The sequence below is a fragment of the Apaloderma vittatum genome, unplaced genomic scaffold, assembly GCF_000703405.1.
Source record: "Apaloderma vittatum isolate BGI_N311 unplaced genomic scaffold, ASM70340v1 scaffold33556, whole genome shotgun sequence".
Classification (NCBI taxonomy): Eukaryota; Metazoa; Chordata; class Aves; order Trogoniformes; family Trogonidae; genus Apaloderma; species Apaloderma vittatum.
The window spans coordinates 15542-35128 of NW_009721765.1; the positions used below are offsets into that span (position 1 = coordinate 15542).

At 39.8% G+C, this 19587-nt stretch overlaps 1 protein-coding gene across 1 annotated transcript in view; it reads left to right on the forward strand.

Moving 5' to 3' along the window:
- MCC (mutated in colorectal cancers) overlaps window positions 1-19587 on the forward strand; it is a gene marked incomplete at its 5' end in the record, with an annotated part of 50340 nt that overhangs the window by 14148 nt on the left and 16605 nt on the right. The window contains 7 exons of the mRNA XM_009871526.1: window positions 1156-1302; window positions 1611-1700; window positions 2387-2535; window positions 4237-4377; window positions 5545-5645; window positions 8207-8390; window positions 15565-15799. Coding sequence (XP_009869828.1) covers window positions 1156-1302; window positions 1611-1700; window positions 2387-2535; window positions 4237-4377; window positions 5545-5645; window positions 8207-8390; window positions 15565-15799 — 1047 coding nt within the window. The remainder of the gene's footprint in view (window positions 1-1155; window positions 1303-1610; window positions 1701-2386; window positions 2536-4236; window positions 4378-5544; window positions 5646-8206; window positions 8391-15564; window positions 15800-19587) is intronic.

Sequence of the window (19587 nt, forward strand, 5' to 3'; positions counted from 1 at the left end):
AGCCTAAGCTTTAATGCAGCTTCAATTCTGATATTTTTTCACTAAGGGATTTAAGCTTGCTTCATCAGTTCTTTGTGTAAATGTGTTGTATATAGTATAAAATCCCACTTTATTCAAGAGAATAGGAATCAGAGTTGAATTTCATGCTGCAGGGGAATGTCAAAATGGCTGACCTTTTATTCCACTGGGCTTGCAAAATTCCACCAGTTCCATTTTGCAGATGGACTGCTCCAACAAGATCAGCATAGCCACTTGCATATTAAACACCGTATTCAGGGAAATTTTCATGTGATTGCCTCCCCCTCCTCTCATCTCACACTCTTTGTGTGATTCTGTGGGAAAAATGAGCTCTGTCGTTTTTCCTGGTGCCATAATTATTGTGTTAAGCCGAGCATTTATTCTTTTTCTCTTAAGAATTATTCCAAGGTAAACAGTATAATCTCTAACTCTGCTACAGTTTGGCCCCCACAGACTTTTTTTTTTACCCTTCAATCCTGAAAATCTTTTGACGTCAGTTCAGCAAGTATTTGATGTGTTATGAGGGCTGTGCAGTGTTTGCCATGTATGTTTACTGCAAGCTGCTACAGGCTGTTGGTTGCGTACTTTGCTGGCGTTTTCTTGTCTGTACATTACTTACCGTTCAGGAGCTTTTCTTAACTGTAGTTTTGAAAGCATGATTAACATTTCAATTTCTTTGATCTTTAAATGTGACAAAGTCATCCTGTGATGTGTTTATAAGGAGTTTTTTCAACATGGGAGCTTTTCAATAACAGCAGGATCTTAATTTCATTTGTTTAGGCATCATAATCTTAGGCTGGAGTGTTACCTTCACCCCAGAGAGAACAATTTCTGTGCATATAGTACACCTGCACTGAAGGCATTCTATAAAACAAGCTGAAACTTTGTGTAATTACTTTACAGTGTTACATTTGTGTATTTCCACATTGTAAATAGTAAAAAAAACTGACCACAATGGAATATTAAAAAAGCCTTATTCACCTGCTCCCCACGTGAAAGCCAGGCAGCCACTGCAGGACGAAGCACAGCTTCTGTGCTCAAGCCAGAAGCAATTAGGCTTGGCTAGGCAATGAGAAAATCTCCAAACTATTTAAACCACAAAAGCGGAAAAAACCAAAATGTTATGTTTTATTGCAGGTTCGGGAACTGCAAACGCGTTTGCAGAGCGTGCAGGCAACAGGCCCATCCAGCCCAAGCCGTCTGACGTCCGCCAACCGACCCATCAACCCCAGCACAGGAGAGCTGAGCACAAGCAGCAGCAGCAATGACATTCCCATAGCCAAGGTGAGCTGTTGCATGTTGCAGCAATGCATTTCGTTATCTGAGGGAAGCAGGCTTCGTTTTTCACAGCTGCCATGCAAGTGCGTGACTAACTGGGAGATAGCAAGAATCCCCCGAGACGGTTCTGGGGTCCTAAGCCACGCCCATGAATCTGAGCTGTGCAAAGTAATTAAATGCTAATGATTGTGATTCTCTCAGTTACAACACAGCTGTCAATTTTACAGTAGTTTGTAAGTGTAGGTTTGAAAGTGTAGCTTGTGAACAAATACATTTTGTTTCATCTTTATGGAGTGTGGGTTTCTGACTTACAGATTGCTGAAAGAGTGAAGTTGTCAAAGACAAGATCAGAGTCATCATCATCTGATAGACCTGTCTTAGGATCAGAAATCAGCAGCATAGGGGTAAGGACTGAAAATTATGCGTGTGCGTGATTTCTTTTGAAGATGATCCATGCTCTGTTAAAAGCAGCATTGTTTTCTTACTAAATTAATATGTGAGCTAACTGAAAATACTTGAGAAGTTACTTTGAGAACAATGTTTCAACAAAGAATATTTCACCCAGTGTTAAGATCACATTTTCTTATAAGTGGTGGCTAGAAATCATTTTCTGAGTGACTTCAAGAGGATAATTTTTAGGTCAATTCCTCCAAAATAAAGTTCTTCAAGAAAAGATCATTCAGTTGCATTTCATAACTTCCAATTAACATGCAACTGGGTTCTGCTTTGTAATGCCAATGTAAAGCCATAACACTGTTGTTACTGTGTGCTAATATTTGTTTCACTGAAGAGCTTGGCTCTGACCTTTTGCTATGCTTTTAAGAAAGTAAATAACTTGTATGTTAGGCTTTTAAAATGTATTTTGAAATAGTGGGCTTCATCCTTTGGTTAGTAGAATTTTAAATCAAAATAGCTTCTTAAAGTGGAAACGTGTAAATATTCTATTCAATATAAAATTCATAGTAAAAGATGAGTAATGAATGCCTTAAAGTGAGTGGATCCAAGCAGATGGCAGCTCTTGGAACAAACTGCCTGTGAGAGGAATCTGGAGGTGACCTCTTCATGATGATCTGTTAACTGCCCTGCACAGGTGTCCAGCACTGTGGCTGAACATTTGGCACATTCCCTCCAAGACTGCTCAAACATCCAGGAAATCTTCCAGACTTTGTATTCACATGGATCTGCTATCTCTGAAAGTAAAATCCGAGAGTTTGAAGTGGAGACAGAAAGATTAAATAGGTAAGGTGGAAAGTTAGGTATAGTCAAACATGTTGTCTGCCATTAGCTTTGTTAAAGTTGCTGTTTTTCTTGATCACTCCTTAGTTCAGTCCCAGCTCAACTGTGGAAGCTGCACCTAAACATGGAATGTAGTTGATGAAGATTGAATCTTATGCTAAGGGTTCTTTCCGTTAGTGCAACAGTTGGGTCGTACGTTGTTAGATAAGCATGGCAACTTCTACAGTTCGCACTGTAGAGTGTCCTTTGTAGCTGGCCAAATAGACATAGCATCTTTTTTCGTAAGACACAGCACTTAAAGAAATAGAGATTCACTTATTCGCTGTCATTCTGGAATTAACTTTCTTTGTTTTGTCCTAACAAAACAGAATTATAGCGTTAACTGTATCAATGGATGTACTGTTTTGTGGTGGTGTGGCATCTATAGCAGGAAATACTCTTCTATCTGCAGAAGAGATTTTGTAACTTCCTGGTTCAAGTTAAATTACTGCTGGTTGTCCTTCAATAAGCAAATCCTATCAAAACCAGCACTTCATGTCCTCTTTGGCACATAATATCAAAACTGTGCATCGGGAGCATGAGAGTCATGTCTCAGCATGTTTCCTTCCAAGTCCTCTCTTCCTCACAGCCATCTCAGATTTAGTTTGATCAGTATAATCTCTCTTTTATTTGTAGCTCATGTTTTTGTAGTGCTGCAAAATGTGATCCTTTTTTGCTTTCTTTTTTTCATGCACTGCACAATTAGGCCTTGACAGCATGCATCCTTGCAGGAAGTATCAAAGAAGGGATAGGAGGTGAAACATCTGAGAGTTCTAGCAGCTAGGAAAGTTAGGACATTATTCTGATCATTGAATAAATGGTATGCTGGGCCTTCTCCTCCTTCCTGTATTTATTAAGAAGTCAGTAATTTCTGAATGGCACTAATTTCTTCATCAGCTGCCTGTCCACATTTTGAAATCATTTGCCTGTCTTTTCAGTGTGTGTCCAACTTTTATAATTAGATGTAGTACATGGAGGTGTAGTGCAGTTACTAGCAGTCAGAATAACCAGTAATACTGATGTTCTGAAGCTTCATTTTCAGATTCAGTGTTAACCTCATTGAGAAGAATATTACAGTTAAGTTCTGATATGAGTTTCTGTTGGACTGTTGAGCTTTTGGAGATTTCACTGCCTCGTTGAAACTTCATTTTCAAAGTTACCTCTGTAATCACAGCCAAAATAGTACTTCAAGCAAAATGTTTATTCTGGGTGTTCCAGAGAAAGGGGGCGTTTATGCAGCTGCATGATCCCTGCACACACCCACACATGGCGCTAATGAATATGCCACTTAAAACAAGAAGCAAATGTGGCAGCAGGAAGTGAGGAATGGAGGCAGAAAAATGAGCAAAAGGTTAATATGGAACTGCCCTACGTGGTCTTTTGGCTACCAAAAAAGGGCACAGCTTTCCGCTTGCTACTGTTGCACAGGGTTATGATTACATTTTATGGGAAGGAGAGAAGAAGTAAAAGAGGGTGTCCTAGGAGAAATTACTTTCCCCTTGGCTCTTGATATGGGGCACAGAACTGATAGATTTTGCCATCTTCCTTAAAAGCCTAGTGTAGACCAAACAATATTTGTTGTTTTAAATTATTATTGTTCTAGAGTTTTCATGACAGTGTCTGCAAGGTAAGCTTGAAGTTTACAAATTACTTCCTTTACTGCAGCCGAATTGAGCACTTGAAATCCCAGAATGACTTGTTGACAATAACACTGGAAGAGTGCAAGAGCAATGCTGAGAGGATGAGCATGCTTGTTGGGAAGTATGAGTCCAATGCCACAGCTCTGAGGCTTGCATTGCAGTACAGGTATGTACCTACAGAGAGAATATCTCAACAGGAAAAAGAGGAAGCAGGGGAGGCTTGGTAGAAGTCTTTGAGAGTGAAATTGTTTGTGTGCCCTATTAATGCTGTTCCTTTTTGTGCCCTCACTGAAGAAATGCCCCTTTGCTTAAATTGCTTGACAAACTCCAGAAGTGAAGTTGTTGGTACGAGTGTATTTCAACCCTAGGTCACCAGCAGTAGTGAACTTGGTCTAACAAAAATAAACAGATTTATCTTTTCATTTTAAAACACTTAATTCGGATTTGAATTTAGGAGTGGTATGCAGACTTGAACTGTATCCAGTATTAAGATACAAGTTCTCTCTGTTAGACCTGGACCTTTCAGAAGACCAGGGGACCAGAGAGTAGTATTGTACTCCACATAATTCAGAGTCACTTTATGTTTCATCAGTTGGAATAGTGAATGAATTGCTTGGTATTTGGTTACAAGTGTCTAAATGTGCTTTTGACTATGTATATAAAGAAGGTGTTGTTTAACTCCTTCAGCTGCGCCTGATTTGAAACAGGCAGCTCTGGTCTTTAGACAATTTGTGTGCCTTTTAAAGAATGTATTCTGTTACTATCAGCCTTGAGCAAATTACAAGTAATATATTAATATATTTTCAAAAACATTAGAATGCAACAGGAATGAGTGGCTCACAGCTGGATTTAGAAGCCATTGTGCTGTAGGGAAGAAAATCTTCCAGCCAGAGCAGAGAAACAAATACTTTTGTCTTTTCTTCTTACTTACTTTGTGTGGTCTAATTATATAGTATAGAATACAGTAGTTTGTATAGTGAGAAGGCATGAAAAAAGTTTCTCAAAGAAGTCACGCCAGCTACCATTCCTATTGTTACCTGTTCATATATGCTTCTAGAGCTCACTTCACATCAGGTCATTCTCTTCTGTTTTAACTTGTTACATTACTTAAGGCCAAACTGGGATCATCGTAAGGAAGGAGAGATTGTTGAATGCTTGTGATAGCAGCTATGTGTGTTATTTTGTTTAATATCCCTACTGGTAGACAAGTGGTAGGGAATCAAGCAGTTCATCAGCTACCTCCATCTTGTTATTGCTGTTGCAGGTATTCTTCCCTTATGAGTTGTGGTTATGTTTTGTGTGATTATTTTCTGGGGTTTGTTTTCTCTTTCAGTGAACAGTGCATAGAAGCATATGAGCTCCTGCTGGCATTGGCAGAAAGTGAGCAGAGTCTCATTCTTGGGCAGTTCAGAGCTGCAGGTGTTGGTTCTGTTGGTAAGACAGCAATGAATCACTTCATTTAAAATTCTTTTTTTTTTACATCTCAGTTAACATTAGAGTTAGTTATAACTGTGAATCATCTCATGACCCGTCACTTAGGATGTTCTCTAGTCTTTTCTTGTCTTTAACTAATTAAAACATTTTATACACACACAAAAAATAGGGGAAAAGTAAAAGAGACTGGAATTAAATCATAAAATTCACCAGCAGTTTAAATCCACCTACATATACTATCACAAGGGGTATGCCTGTTCGAGCAGTGATGAGATATCCAACTATACTGAGTGGAATTATTAGACAATACTCATAAGCATATGTGACTTAGGGCCATACAGCTGTGGTAAGTGCAGGTATAGATTGTCTGAACTAGCCACAACCCTAGAAGTTGAGTGTAGTTAATGAAAAACTGGAGTGAAGATACAATACTAAGGTAGCACTGAGTAGTTAAAAAAAAAAGGCTTTAGATTTTCACCCTCCATTTTATCTTTGCTCTGAAATTCCAAAACATTCTGTCTTATGTTAGTACTACTGTGTTGCCAGGAGTAGTTAACAGTGGATAGTTAATCTTGTGGCTAGGTGGTGGCTAGCGTTTTTTAATTTGCTTCTTGGTAAGTAATGGAATGAGCTACAATGGAATGAGATACGGCTCAGAAGTGTTTGGACCTCAACGTTGATGTTGGCTCCACTCTTCTGTTGGAAAGAGACAATTACACAGTGAAGATTAGTCTGGATTTTATAGTCCCTTTCCTTTTACTGATAGCAAAAGATAGTTGTAGTAATGGACCAACACCGAGGTCGTGGGTTCGATTCCCGCTTGGTCCCCGTGTGTTGCCAGGTCTAGTCGAGAGGTGGCGTCCCTGCCCATGACAGGGAGGTTGGACTAGAGGATCTCTAAGGTCCCTTCCAGCCTAGGCCATTCTATGATTCTATGATCTTTAAGTAGAAAGAGGGATAATCTTCAGAGAGCTAGTAACTCCGCATGCTGTGCTGAGTCATAGTAACTGCCTGGTCACCATACCCCTTATTTTGTATTTCTCCAACAGCTAGAAGCACGCCCTTGTACACCTTTCTTGGACTGTGCGGTGCGTGCCATACACTAAACATTAGAGATTAGTCTGGGATTTTCGTCCACTTTTCTTCCAGACCTTGGTCATTCCTTTCCGTACTGTAGTATGGAGCTTTCACCACTGGTGGAGATCATTGCCAGCAAAAGTCAGTTTAGTCTTGGATTTTCTATTCCCATGGGTGGCAGAAAGAAATCTGAGAAGGAAGAAATACTTTGGATTTGAGTAGCATTTCATCTTGCATAGATTTTATGATAGTGAATGTAGGTTTTTATATGTGTCTGTCTACAGCTCTTAATTAAGATATTATTGATTACAGACCTGTGATACAAATAGCACAAATTTCCCATTACATACAACAGCTTGGAGGAAGTTGTGTTTGAGTTATGTGTCTTCACTTCACCATGAAATTTGATTAAAACACCTAGATAAAGGAGTAGATTTCTGGTTTGAAGATCAGTCAAGTTCTATATCAACATCTTGGAGTGGAAAAATCATGGGAATTGCTTCTGCATCACTTAAGAGCTGAGCATATTCAGCTGCTCTTAACAGAACATTCTCTGTTCCTTCCTTTCTTCAGCATTAATGTTATTCCTAGTGCACCCACTTCACTTAGCAAGTGTGAAGAATGGGTAATTGGTCTTTGACTCAAGTAAGGATGAAATGAAAATCTGACATAGAGCAAATTGAGGAGTTTTTGTACTCCCTGACATGTTTGCATTATATTTGTTTAAGTATGAATATATTGTAGCTTTGTTCAGACTCTGTGTAACTGCTAATGTGTCTTACTTTAATTACTTGTCTCCAGCTAGATTTAGGACAATAAGAATAGTGACAGTAGTAGTTTCTGTCCTGCATCTGATGAAGGCATGGCTTACTAGCTGCATAGATGCTGCACAGCCACTACAAATTATAGCAAATTAATGAACACCCCTGCTAGTTTTCTTTTGGTTTAGTATGCATGACTGTAAACTCTAAAAGGCAGCTTCTAAGCGGTAAGACAATTCTTCCAGCTAGAAAGGTAACCTCCAAGAAGGTGTTCCGGCAAACTGTTGGGCTTGAGATAAAAGTGCTTTTGAGAAAAAGCACTGGAAGCGACCACACTATGAAACAGCACCGGACTGATTGGAGTAAGGGTGTAATTCAGGCTGAGGCATTCCCAAAGTGCTGTTAATTCAAGTGTCCTAACCTAGTGCACAACACACACCCTTACAAACAGACAAACTGTCTTAAGGTGAAACATCAGTTAAGACATGCACCTGGAGCAGCAAGTATCTGGAGCTTGTGGCTGGGAGAGAGATACATTTAGGCCAGTAGCCCATTTACCACTGATACTCACAACAGAAGTGAAGTTGCTTTTACATCACAGATTGGTAGTTTATTGTCATCATCTTGGTATAAACTGAGAGTATGTGGAAGAATCTCTATTCTTGCCTTAATTTCTGTCAACCTCCTCAAAGCTCTGAAATAGACTGTTTTCTTGAAAACTAGGGGACCAGACGGGTGATGAAAACATCACCCAGATGCTTAAGAGAGCTCATGACTGCAGGAAGACAGCTGAGAACGCAGCGAAAGCCTTGCTGATGAAACTAGATGGGAGCTGCGGGGGAGCCTATGCAGTCACTGGCTGTAGCGTGCAGCCCTGGGAAAGCCTGTCATCCAACAGCCACACAAGGTAACTGCAACTCGTCTGCTCTCCTGATTCCCAAGGGTTTGATTTTAGACCGAAAGTTATGCTGTATTATATTTGCTGAACTACCTCCCTCACCTGACTCCACTGGCTTCTTTGCTTTGATTTTTAAGTCACCATGCCTCAGTGGTCTTTAGACTTTGAGCAACTTCAGTCAAGAAGGGCTTTTGTTGAAATTTGTTGCAAGTGGGTGACTCTGAACTTTGATCTTCTTCATAAAGGGCAAAACCATTACGTTTGTCTTACTTCAGTGACTTTCTTGCTGTGTTGCTGGAACTCAAATCTCGTAGTTCTTATTCATATCTATTGTATACAGACAGCACAGATGCACAGAGAACCAGAGATCAGAAGTATGCTTCCATCAGCAAATTAGAGTTGTTTTTCAAATGTTGCAAATCCAGCCATTTTGTTTTAAACCATTTCCTCTCATTTTATTCCCCTTTTCCCCTCCAAATTATTCCTTCACTTGCTTTTCTTTCACATGTGGAGACGCAAATGAACATCATGACAGACAGCGTGGATTCTTCCAGGAAAGACTAGATGTTGCAGTTTTTCTGAAGACCTATAAAATAATGAAACTTAAATGAGCTCTAATTTCAGAAATGTTCCAGTTCAAATACATCTGCTAGCAGCTTCATTTTGAGCTGTTGCCTGCCTGCAGTGTAATTGTACTCTATGCAGTGAATATGGGTGCTTGTGTATGCATACGAATTTGGCAAGCATCCTGGATAAATATAGATTAGCGTTTTTCTTTTTTCAAGGTTATTTTGGTTTCTCAGATTCACTCTAAAACTTCATTTTAATTCAGTTTTTGAGCCAGTTCTTTATTCAAATGCTGTAATTTTTTTGACACTTTTAGAAGTTTATTTTCGTACTATATCATTTCCTCTTCTTGCTGATGCCTCCTCCAAACTATCTTAGTTCCTGCCACGTGACTAGCATGGAATAGCTAAAAAGTGAGAAGAAAGGTAATCTGAGGGAACAGGGTTCAAATGTGAGGTAAATTTTAAGGTTTTATTTAAACTTCTGTGGTGTACTTTCAGTCCAAGAAAGCTGAATCTTTATTCAGAAATTAATGTGGCGGCATCTGCATGAGTAACACATTGATCGCTGATTATGCCAGAAGTGTTTACTGGCCTTGGAAAGAAGTTAGAAAAAGCCATTTCAAACACTTGCCTCAATCTACATGAACTTATGCCACATCTACACCTGTGTGTGGACCTGTGGTGACCACATATCGCATCATCTCTACCTAGACTGAGCTCATTTTCCATCCTATTGTTTGAAAGGGTCTTTTTTTTTTTTTTGCAACTACCTCAGTACTTCTCTTCTTTAGGAGATATCTGATATGTATCTTGTTTAGTTGTGGTGTTGGGCGATATGGTTTAGGGGATGAGCTTCTTAGAGCAGAGTTAATGGTTGGACTCGATGACCTTGGTCTTTTCCAACCTGAATGATTCTGTGATTCTAAGGTTTTGTGCTTTGTTTTTTTGCTTGAAAACAATTTAGATAGTTTCCCATATTGGCGGGAGGAGATTAGTGGGGGGGATTGTGAGGATGTTCCTGTTTCAGTGTTTGTTCACCTAGTCTTTCACTGAAAGTATTTGGTAGGAATATAGTGCCTACAGTCCTTGCTTTGTTGCATGTCATTTTTGAATTTCCGAAGGGGAGGGTAAGAATTGAAAAAGTGTGTGAGTGTGTGTGTGTATGTCTGTTCAGAAAGTCATCCTTCGTGCTCATTGTTCACCATGAACTTTTGCTTGTCAGCTGACAATGTGTGTATTTGTGCATGTAACATGTTGGCTGAGTAGATTAAGTTTCAGCACAGTATGATTAAAATGGAATAGGATTTCAAATTTCATCAGTATAAACTGTCATGAAATATAAAAATGCAAATGCTTCACTGTGCAAGAGAGATGTTTCAGCTTGAGTCATTATGCTTGAGGGGTAATTTTTTCTGACATGGAGCAAGATACTGTACTGAATAAGTTAACTATTATTATCTGCTTTGATATATGTGGAACATGAGAGAGAAAAGCTTCTCTCACTCACCCAAAAGGCACACAGCAAGTCAGGAACTTGTCATATGGGCATCTTGGTCTGATCATCAGTTACACATTGTCGTGCCTCTCCCCTTCCCCCACGCCCACTGTAATTTGTCTTTGTCTAGACATACGCATCAGTGAAAATGCTTCAGAAGCTTAAGCTTCTCCCTGAAATACAAATCTTCTCTCCTTCTATTGTGTTCAAGTGACATGTGGTAGAGGTGTTTTCACGTTTCTCTTTCCTGTGGACCTTGTCTCAAAATAGAGGCATCTCCTCTTCAGGCTACAGGCATGTGACACTGTGCCAGCCCCACGGGTCGAAAATCTATGTTGGTTCAAAAGTCATACATGTGTCTATGTTTCTATCAGTGAATTTTCTATCTCTTATGTTAAAAATTCGAGATTTTGTCTTAAATTCTATCGTTCTATATCCTTTTTGTTTCTCCCCAGCACGCTACTCCTGCTTTTTGGAGTTTTCCTGCCTATGATGCCAGCTCTCTCAGCCCATTCATGCATGCTCCCGTGTTACTTGGCTCCCTGCTGCTCTAGACAGATATCCCATTGCCACAGACCTCCAGCCCTCCGTCATTCTTTGATGTTCATGGTTTCAATTTCTTTCCTTTTCCATTACCATAGCAATCCAAGCAGTTAGGAAAGCAAACTGAGGATTCCTAACTGTTTCTGCAGGCTTAATGTTTTTTTATTTGTCTTAAAGAACTTGGCAGTCTGTAAAACTAGGGAGTAGAACAAGCCCACATCACTAGTGAGTGCTGTGTGTACCACCATTTGGGGAGCACTGCACTGAAATGGAAACATTTTTATGTTAAGTGGTTCAAACATACTCTGAATTGGCAAGACTGATCATTTGCCTTAGATGTTTTAGCGTTGCAGGCTTTTAGATGCAGCCATGTATTGCTACCTTTGAAACCAACTGAGTGAAGAGGTAGTGGGATGGTGGAAACCCTCCTTTGCTGCGACTTACGACAAATGAGTAATTCTCTCTGCTGTTCAAAATCCTGTAGAATAGGGGCTTATAATGGAATTGTTGACCCATCTTTAGCTTTGGCATTTCAAATGAGATTCTGAATGTCAAATCACTGAATGCATTACTGAGAATAAATGCTTGGTGAGCCACTAGTGACAAGTGGTTAAAGACTGTGAAAGGGAGCAGCTGAAATGAAAAGAAATGAAATGCAATGAAAGACCATCACACAGGTTGTTACTGGTGAAGTGAATAAAAATAATAGCAATCATCTCAACTCATTTGGCTGGCAGCAGCACGATAATGTTGCCGATTCATTTTTTGAAAATAGAAATAGGTCTGCAGTGTTGGAAGTCATAGTTACTTTAATGGACAGAAGCTAACTATAGAACATATATTGGCAACAGTCTGACTGATTGCACCTTAAAAAGAAGGAAACAGAAGGGCAGTTGTAACACTGACTAAAAATGGTGGATTTTATTTCCTACAGTGCTGGTAAGCCCAACCTTACATCTGGATTTATGGAGGAAAATATCTGGTCACGTATATGCAAAGGAAATTATTTTCAGTATTATGCAGTGTCACAAAATACCTGAACTGAGCCAAACGTAGGACTATCTCTCTCATCAGAATCACCTCAGATTTCACATGAGTGGCAGACAGGCAAGATCCTTGTGGCTGAAGTGTGCAAATAAATTATTCGGAAATACCCAAACAGATGTCTTAATGTTAATAACTTAACACTTTATTGCTGGACCAAACTAGTCTCAGAAGGAAGCAGGGTAGTTTCACCAAAGGTTCTGATTTTAGCCAAATACACTGGTGTTTGTCTTTGGGCTGATTGTATTATTTTTCAGTTTGTCAGGAAGTTACTATCTTTCAGCATTGTGCTGTTTCAGATCTCAAGCCCCAGCATTGAAGTAAAAGATGGTTGGCCCACGTACACTGTGTATCAAATGCATTCTCTAAAGTAGCATTGAGACATTCAAGCAAGTTTTGTGGATTCAGTTCTAACAGTGTTACTCTAGTTCTATAAACTTCTGTATTATCTCCACTATTGGTTAATTGCAGAATTATTTCTTGACTTCATTTTTAACAGATGGACCAGAGCTTATACAGGGATTTATGCACAAAATTTTTTAGTGTTCAGAAAGTACTCACACAGAGGCACTGTCAGAAAGCCTCATTTATATCCATCGCTTGCATCTTACACAGATGCATTTGCATGTGAATGCACACATGCATGCCATCAAATAAAACTACACATTGCTCTACAACAACCTGCATGTTTTCCACAGGCTGTATATGAAAATTAATTTGACATCACCCAGGCATGACATCATTGTAAGAGACTTAAGGGATGAAGCAAGTGGGAAGAACATCTCTCTTTGCTTGTTCTGTGTACAACAGCAATGAGAAGGAGCAGATTGATGCTATGTTCCCTCCAGGTGTGATGAAATTGTGAGCCTTTCTCGATCCTTACCTACACGCTTGAGAAACAAGAAACTGCACAGCTTTTGCAACAGTCTGACGTGGGGTTTTTGGATGGATGCATTATACTACATATGCGTTCTGTTGGTTCGTTTTCCTTTGACCTAATTGCTGTTAGAAGGGAGAGCGATATATGAAATTCAGGATCATATGCTCACCAGCTGTGGACCCTTAAATAGAGCAGCAATGGGCTAGTGTTACGGCTGCGGAGAGCTGTATGGTGGGGCCGTTGGGGAACACACCCTGGCAGAGCTGTGTTGTGGGAGGTCAGAAACACTGCAGCATAGTTTCCATCACGCAGCCTCATTTTTGCAACAGTCCAAAGTGGGCTTTTTACCCTGGCTTTCTGAAAACTGTGCTGGTTCCAGTCTTCTGGATGGGGTCTTGCTGCTAGACGTGTGGGGAGAGGGATGGGTCTTGACCCTTTCTGTGTGCCGGCTGAGACAAGTTCTTCATTAAGCTCCTCTCACCTTCTTAAAAAAAAACAGAAAGGGGAAAGGAGAGTAGAGGGGAAAGAGAAAAAGAAAAGGAGAAGGAAAAGGGCTTGCTGGTAGTTCACCAAAGCAGCCAACTCTGCTGCAGACAGGCAGGCAGACAGGATTGAAGTAAAAGTGGCCTGAGTAACACTGGGAACGACCTAGACTGCCTTCCTCAGTTTGGACTTCCATCCTCTGAAATATACGTGCATAGCCGTGGATCTGTACGGGCCAAAATCTTTTTATATGCCATGAGTACAAGGTCCAGCACAACGTAACAATAGACTTTTGTCATTTTTGCTTAGGTTTCATTCCCAGCAGGAGATCTAGGTTTTCTTTCCTTTGCAAGTGAAAACTGAGATGAGGTCTTTGTGTCCCAGGATTTGAAGCCTTAGCCTTTAAAAGCTGTCCTTCCTCCAACAACAGCTGTTTCACATTTAATCCAGAAAAGCTGTGCAGCTGCTGTCTTTGGGTGCAGAGGAAACTTGCAGTATGACTTCAGTACAAAATAAAGTATTTCTCGTATAGTCTATCTCCATGAACTTTATATCAGTGTCTGCTTCGGAGAGGTATCGTCAGACTCCATAAATCAAGATTTATTGTTTCAAGATTCTCTAATGAAGAGCTAAGTATGAAGAAAAATTTATTTCAGTCTGAAAGGGGTTTTATATAGTGTAGGTACTGAGTATTTTTAGCTTCACTGCGAATGGAAATGGATGAAAACAAAAGCAAAGACCAGTTAACGCTTGTGGTAAATATGACAGCTATTATCCCTAATAAATTGAAGGAATAATGGGAAATTAACAGAGAACTGTAGTAAAGAACCATAATGCAATATTTCATGAGAGGGAAGGATTTTGAGAAATCTTTGTAGACCTGCCAATTTTTCATCTACTCCAAGGCTGTGCTTGGAGTTTGTGGGAAGATTGGCAATTATTTGAGGCACTTAAAAATCAATGTAACTCTAGATGAAGTAGAAGCAAAAAAAAAGAGAGAAAAATCAAGCCTATCTTGATAGGCTTCCACTTTTTCACATGCATAATGTATTTTAGGACATGATCCTGACTCTCACAGCACGTAGCGGGTGGGGCTTTCTTTCTTCCTACAAAAATGTTGAACAGCAGTGCAATTTGATACAGAAAGTGATTTATTCCCCTGCTGATAACTGAGATCATCTAGCATTCCAGACAGGCACAGTTAATGGATGACTTATCCCTCACCCGGCAGCTGATTACAGGACCTCAGGAGACAGCAGGCAGCTTTGAGTGAGGTTATAGAAACAACACACTTTATTTTCCTTTTAGTGTTATTGCAACTATATTCAGCCCTGGAATGCTATGACTGTATCAGTCTCAGACCCCTGCAGCACTGGCATGTGTGTTGGTGTATAGCCAGCACTGAGACACCTCAGTGTCTTTAAGACATTAGTTCTCCCTTTCTACCATCCCTGTGTAAACATCTCTGTGTAAACAGACTAATGGGCGGTCAGTTGTTTGATGCCTTTAGAGGAGAGAGTTTACGCCAAGTCTGATGATAACTTTTTATTTAAAATTCTGTTAACTTCAGGGTCTCTAGCCCTGAAGGAATGACAGCATACCTTACCATGAATTGAAAGTGGTACATCCTGACGTCTGCCAGTGGAATTTTACTCACTTTGATTCCAACAAGTATCCATTAAAGTATGTGAGACGGTAACTGGTATTGCCATCAGGATAAATAAATGAGTTCTAGGATTCATTTTTCTTAGCAGACGATGAAGACTTAGTGTCCAGGCAGAAGGGAGAATCTTGCCCTGCTAGCATATTGCCAAGAAATCTCAAGTAGCTGCTGTTTTCGTTTTTTTTTAATTAAAAAAAAGACTTGTTTCAGAAGACACCATTCTAGAAAAAATACTTCAATTACATGTCACTAAATATCTGGCTTTGCAGAGAAGTTGTCACATGCTTAAATGTTCTAATGCAGCTTAGAGAATTAATTTCTTTTCTGAATTTGTCACACTCCTCCGCATCTTCTGAACACTGCAATGTCCAGTCCATGCTACATGTGTCCTTTCTGTGAACTTTTAAGTAAGACTCGGATGTGTTGATGAAGTATTGAGAGAGTATTTTATGTAAAAATATAGATAATGTTCCAGTTTTTTTAAATACTGTTCTTTCTCTTTCCAGTACTACCAGCTCAACTGCAAGCAGTTGTGATACGGAATTTACGAAGGAGGATGAGCAGCGACTCAAGGATTACATCCAGCAGTTGAAAAATGACAGGGCAGCAGTGAAACTGACAATGCTGGAGCTGGAAAGCATCCACATTGATCCCCTTAGTTATGATGTTAAACCTCGTGGAGACAGCCAGAGGCTAGACCTGGAAAATGCAGTCTTGATGCAGGAACTTATGGCAATGAAGGTATTTTATTTATATCCAGCAGGCTACCTGCACTGCTGACAGTGCCACTGTGCTACAAAACATGCTGGGACACACACATGGGAGGCTTTGATAGTGATCTGTGGGTAATAAAGGGTAACTTTATGGAAACAAATAATCAAGGCTAAAAATCCAGTAGTCAGGAAGTGACAGAAGGCAGTGCATTAATAGTGATGAGCTGCGTGTGTTTTGAATTAGACGAGGACTTCATCCGTGGCTCTAAACTTGGAATGCTCTCCTTGACAATCCAGATGCTCTCTTTAAGAGTTGCTTGAGGGTGACCAAAAGCATGATACAGCACTTCCCAAGAGACAGTTCATTATTTTACTTACCGGCTTGAAAATGTGCATTTTGAATATTTGTGAACGGAAGCAGATCAAATTCACCTACTCTTAATATTGCCATGGGAGGAGGAATGGTCTGTCAGAAGTGATCATCCCTGATGCTCTCCAGCAGTTGGTGACAAGTCCAAAGCTGTTCTAGGCCCTGTGTTGCAATCCCTAGCCCAGTTCAGAGCCTGAGCAAAGAGTCTGGGCTGTAGTGACTTGCAGTAACAGAGGTGTTCGGAGAGAGCTCTGGTCCCTCAAGCATGATTTATATATCCAGTTCTAGACATGATCTAGCAAAATTGGCTTTTGTTGACCGGGTATAGAGCTTCTGTCGTTTTAAGTCTGGCTTCTGAGTTGACTTTGAGAGAGGTGAACCAAAACACAGGAATACATTAAAGGTAATACAGGCACATGTCCGCATTTAGAAATAGTCTGGGTCTGGTTTGTTTTAAATAAGTTTAGTTTCTGCATGGTAGCAAGTCCTATTTCAGTCAACTAATGGCAAACATGTCAGATGGTGGTGTCATGTGGTACAGCAAATCCTAATATTTTCATAAGCTCCTAAAGCTATAGATTTTCGTTCAGACGTGCTACTGCTGGCTAACCGATATCTTAGTAGTGATAGTTCTGTTCATAGTCATGCTCCCTTTCCACGATAACAATAAAATTCTGCAATCTGCAGTTCGGAAAAAAGATTGCCTGCTACCAATTAGATGGTTTTAAGTCGTATCGTGGACAACAACAATGTATTTCCAATAATTAAAGCATGCAAGATGTACTGGAAGACATTTGTAGAGAATTAGGTGTATATTTCAGGTATTGCACTTTCTTCTCCTCTTTTGCATACAGATCTTAACTAAATCTCTTGTACACGCATTTTACCTCTGTCTTTAGATTGATTGGTAAAGGCAGACTGCATACCTATTCCTTGTGAGTAGTGCCCTTGCATTCCCTGACCTGGCAGGAATACCAATAGTTGCATATCATGATTTCTGGCACAGTTTTGAGTGCTGATAATCCTTAGTTCACTGAGTGATCTTCTGAGTTTTTTGACATGTGATATCCACTCATAACTTTTGGATGGACTTAGCACATTGGGGTTTTATTGCAGGAATTGTTCCAAGAAGAAGAAACTTTTCTTCTTGGTTGGTTTATGTGCAGTACGTGATAGAATAGACACACATTTTACATAGGTGGCTAACGTGACCTTCAGTCCTTTCTGGTACAGAGAAACTGATGGTACTGTCACTCATTACAATTTATTTTACTTTGCTGGAATTCACAACTGCAGGAAATCCCTAGTTTCTGAAAAGTATATGGTGAAAACTCAAGCTTGTAGAAACCTGGAATGGATTTGTTGTTAAGTGTTTTCTTGGTACAGAAACTGACAACTCCTGCCTGTCACATAAAACATCGCAAAAGACACAGCTACACTCTGCATACTTTGGTCCCGAGAGAATGTGCTATGTTATTAGCATCTGTGGTTATTGCTCAGGTCTGCATTACACCTTGCTCGTATCTTCAGCAAGGTGTAATATAGCTGAACCTAAGGGCAGGGTTCTTGGACGTCTCGACTTTCAGAGTGTTATTGTTGGTATCCATTATTTGAGACATGTACCTCATACAGAATTGCATATGGATCTGCCACCTTCTGAGGCAACTGGAGAACTTAAATTTCCTTACAATTTATTTGACTTGAAGCAAATAGACTTATTTGTGCTGCAGAGGACTTTATCACATAACAGCTCTTAATTTGTTTCCTCCCTTCTGCATTCTTAGCAAGGATGATACAGCCTGGTGGGGCTGCTCAAGGATTTCCTACATTGCTAGGTCTTATGACCTGCTGCTGTTTTCCTGAAGTTTGTATCCATGTTGGAATCTCTGCTGCATCTTTCGGCACCTTTTATTTAGGAATTCCCGTAAAAACTGATCAGTCGTGCTGCTTCTTGCATCTATGTTACGCTGATAATGTTCTCAAAATGCCTGTACAATATTAGTTTTTCATTATTGATGAAAATGATGCATATAAAGATGATTTGGGGATGGTTTCTCTGTTGCCCTGTTTGGTTTTTTTTGCTGATCCAGAGGGTAAGACATAGTGGTCCGCCAGTACTTCTGTAAAATCCAATTCTTTGCTTCAAGCAATAATTAACCATGTTTCCAAATATATTCCCATCTGTGGTTTGTCATCACTCACTGGTCTCGCTTTGAGGTCAGTTGTTGTCATGCCCCAGTTAGCAAGGAGATTGCTTCTGGTGGGTGTAAATAATTCTTGATTTACAGCTTTTCTGCATTTCAAAGGACTTAATCTAGATAAGAAGTCTCAGCTTTCTACACTGATAATTTTTCTCTTGTGTACAGGTGGTGATAATATTGCTTATGATCTGCTTTGAGACTATAGTCTCTGTGTAAAATGTTAAGAATCCTGTTGTCCACCTTTGTTACAGCATTTCATGCTCTTATAGAAGTATGTGGTAAAATACAGTTAACGAGAGCATGACATTTATCTGCTCTGATACTTGTTTTACTTCTGAAGGCTACTGTATTTGACATTGTGAACTGTGATCCTCCTGGAGAGTCCCTTACTTGACCTTCAGAACTTTTTGCTGCATAAGAGTCTTTCTGGTTTATTCTTCTGACACAACCACATCTAACACAAATTTTATTTTTGAGGGTGCTGTGGTGGAGTCAGGAGTGCTTAATTTTCATGGAAGTTTTCACCCAAATTCAGAATTCCAATGTGACTGCATGTACAAAAAATTACGTTATATTCATTTGATTAGTCCAAAAATGACTGCTAGATTTGATGCCTGAAGCTTGTGAATTTGCATGGATTGTATGTGTTTTCTGCAATGAGCTTCCTGGAAGAGTGACTGTTCACAACCTCCTCCTTCAGGGTTTCATTTTGTAAATGCCACTTGTGCTTTAGGCCTGCACTCTGAAGAAGCAGATATGTTAAACTGCAAAGTGTTTCACCAGCATCCTGTAATTAGAAAAACCCAGGATATTAAATACACAAAAGTGATGTTGACATTGAAATGAAACTTAGATGCTATCTTTAGAAAACATATTTTGATGGAAAAAATCACTGCATACTTAAAGACTAATAAGCTGTAAGTAAGCCTGAGCAACTTAAATTTTCCCACATGAAGCGTTACTGTTGCCACCCTTCCTCAGAGAATGTGTGTATCTGTACCAGAATCCTCAACTGTAGTTTTATTTTTTAACTTCAGCCTTTGCATTCCTTCCTTTTCCCTCCCTGCAAGTCTCTGTAAGAGTGGTTGGCAGTTCTTCCACTTTTCCCCTGCTTTGCCTTGCCTTTTCTGCTTCAAAGTCACATTGTCCTGACGTGAGAAGACTAATGTGTGGGGCGGGCTTTTGGAGTTCATGATATGTCTTCTGGGAGAGGATGCAGACTTGTGCATTCATATGTGACAATCT